This window comes from Limulus polyphemus, unplaced genomic scaffold (genome assembly GCF_000517525.1).
Source record: "Limulus polyphemus unplaced genomic scaffold, Limulus_polyphemus-2.1.2 Scaffold6588, whole genome shotgun sequence".
In the NCBI taxonomy this organism is placed as follows: Eukaryota; Metazoa; Arthropoda; class Merostomata; order Xiphosura; family Limulidae; genus Limulus; species Limulus polyphemus.
Window position 1 is genome coordinate 42,832 of NW_013672198.1, and position 3,346 is coordinate 46,177.

Sequence of the window (3,346 nt, forward strand, 5' to 3'; positions counted from 1 at the left end):
GTTTTTTGGGGTGGTTAAAGAAAGTGTTCTAAAACGCGACATTAATTTCTTTGACGACCTAATATTAACACAAACTCTCTCAATGGACTTGTGTACAGAGAAGATATAATACTTCTTTGCTTAAGCCCCTAGTGCTACAGAAGCATGTCTGCAGACTTATACTGCTAGAAACCAGGTTTTGATATCCATGTTGGGCAGAGCACAGATAGCCTTTTGTGTAACTTTGTGCTTATTATTAACAACAACAACAATCTCTCCTTAAATGTTAGAAATATTTAAGCTAGATAAAAAAAAACGAATCTACATAAGACTGAGATAATCAACTATTTTATTTTATTAGTATCGAGTGAAATCTTCCAGAGTGCATTTGTTACCCACGTCACCTGGTCACTACCATTAACAAAATTGGAAAAGACGGAGTCTTCAGGTATTTCTGAAACCTCTACGTGACCGAAGCTACTAGAGAACACATTAACAGAAGTTTCAAGTATTCTCCGCGACACCTTCCATGAGAAAGTACAGAAATACCAAAGGGAGTATTGAAACTTGATAGCATGTTTCTAGCACAAGCATAAACTCACAGCCTTAAAAACCTATTTATTTGCACGCTATATCCTCGGTGCCTGTACCTAGTGCTTGTAAATGCGATTATTTTGTTCTTCTGAATATGAAATGTTCACCTTTCTAAATGAAAAAATAAAACACATTCTACGTCTCTGCCTATAATATAAGCACATAAAATTTCAACACAGTATCTAGCCAAGTATAATTTGTATTCAGTATTTAATGTTGGTGTGTAACTATCACATATCAGCAGTCTTATAACCTATAACCCGGGAGAGATTTCGAAAGGTGGACCTTTTTTCTTCAGGAGCAAACTAGGAACGACGATGTAAAGGAGTGTGAGAGATAAAGTGAAATTTACGTGACGTCATGAATGCTACCATGGAATGCCGGATGTGTTTTGAGTATTTCAGTTATCAGCATTCTAAAAGGATATCACACCATTCAGAATGTAGCTTCAGGATAAAAACCAGAATAATATTTAATCGGAACTTAATCATGTCATGTGCTTTCAGCGCTTTGTCATGAAGAATGTAAATTAACGTTTTAAATACGTAAATTTTGAACTACATATCAAAGGACATGGAAAATAGATTCGGTATTTTACCACCCACATACACAAAAATGAACTCTCTACTTAGATATAATATGTGAAATACAGATTAAATATAATAACTGTTTTCTATATTAACTGCCTTGGTGATGGATTACATATCTAACTGTACAGATTACGTATTCAGTAAATAACGAAGTAGAATGATCAGTCAGTATCTAGCTCTGGAACTTGCCTAGCAATATTTCGTTGTGATTATATCCTGTTGATTCGATACCTATTAAAATATGTTCTATGCATGATCACCCACGAACATCGTCAAATTTGAGTCATTCATGTCGAGATGATTAGATAGCATATTTTATTAATTTGTTTGTGTTGAATTTCGCGCAAAGCTACACTAGCAATTCTTAATTTATCAGTGTGAGGCTACTCTTTTACCAACGAATAGTAGGACTGACCGTCACATTATATCACCCCCACTGCTAAATGGGCGAGCATGTTTGGTGTGCCGGGGATTCGAAACCGCAACCCGCAGATCGCGAGTCAAGCACCCTAACCACATGGCCAAAATTAATACATGCAAGGAAAAAAGATAATTTTATCGTGATGAATTCCCCATATATTTGTGATAAACAAATAGAAAGATTGCATTACTTCCGATTCAATTTCATTCAAACGTTTCCAGCAAGTTTTTTGAACCATACGAAATCTTTAATTAATTTACTAATAAACGTTACTGTAAATGAAAAGTGATAAGAAACTCCGGAACTGGGGGTTGAACCTAGGACCTTTGGCTAAAATGGTTTGCATGTACTTTTGGATAACTCAGCTAGAACATTGGTTCTTTACACTTATCGGCCTTTTCCCACTTACAATAACATTTATTACAATGTTTACTTTCATTGATTCATAATTTAAATCCTTTACTAATATTAAATGTCTAAATTATCAAATAGTAATTCTTTCATTGAAAATAACAAAGCTGATAAGAATTAAGACACTAATTAGACTCATTGAGTATCATTCAACATAAATTCAGATCTGCCATTAAGTCGATCATCTTTACTCTTATGACAACTGGTTTACTGGAATTATTATTTTAATGTTTATAAACAGCAACCAACATTATTCAATATTCTCAAAACGTAAGAATAATTCATGTATTTACCATATTCAACGGAGAATTCAATATTGTCTGAAAAGTCGCATTACAGATTGAATGGTTTAAATTGTAGTTCTCATTAAAACACAATTCTTCCAGTTTCGAAATGCTTATCCTGTAAAAATGAAAAGCATAATTATTACACGATCCGTTAAGTATTTACTTTATGTCACTAACGTATTGGTATTTTATTATTCTTACAATAAATGCAAGACAAATGTTAGTTACACAAAATCAAGGAAATAACATTTTTTAACAGCTGTATTAGTTTGTTGGTTTGTTTTAGAGTAAAACGACAATGGACTGTCTGCTGTATCCACTGCGGAGAATCAAATCTCAGATTTCAGTGTTGTAAGCCCTTTCCAATACTAAAATATCACATTTTTAGTTAGGATAGAACTTTATTTTATTCTAAGCGGATTGACTTTACTAAGTAGCAACAGAAGTATAACAAAAATTGTACACTAACTTGTATGAAAGCTAATCTAATACGTACATATTTCAGTTTTATAAATATCAATGAACTGTAAGATGGATGATACCGATATTTCTTTATGCTCTTAAATGATTACACCTTCAAGAAGTTAAGACTATGTATCTAACTTTAAATGACAAATATGCAAGTTCTGGATCGAAACTGGGTATAATGGATGTAACAGCTTATTTGGATTGTAAACATACTGGATTTATAAAACGTGAAAGAAAAGGTATGTTGCTCGAACATTAGGGAATATTTAAATGTCTACTCATATGAAGGTGTAAATAACACACATCTAATAGACATGAATAGACAGGAAACACGTCAAAAAACAACAAATATTTCGATCATTTATACAAAATGGACAAACAACCTAGAAATTCTATTTCAGTATCTTTCAAGTTGCTTATGGTAAAAGATAACTTGTATGACACTTTAGAAGTCATTCCTAACATACTGACGGACTATGTATGTAACTTTAAATGACAAATATGCAAGTTCTGGATCGAAACTGTATAATGGATGTAACAGCTTATTTGGATTGTAAACATACTGGATTTATAAAACGTGAAAGAAAAAGGTATGT

The 3,346-nt window shown here is 32.7% G+C and overlaps 1 protein-coding gene across 2 annotated transcripts in view; it reads right to left on the bottom strand.

The window, feature by feature from the left end:
• Positions 1-3,346, bottom strand: part of LOC106473876 (degenerin deg-1-like) — a 44,146-nt gene that overhangs the window by 37,110 nt on the left and 3,690 nt on the right. For both annotated transcript variants that reach the window (XM_022402270.1, XM_022402268.1), the window contains exon 2: positions 2,289-2,397. Coding sequence is in view for 1 of the 2 variants with exons in the window: in XM_022402268.1 (XP_022257976.1) it covers positions 2,289-2,397 (109 nt within the window). In the remaining variant the exon portion in view is untranslated. The remainder of the gene's footprint in view (positions 1-2,288; positions 2,398-3,346) is intronic.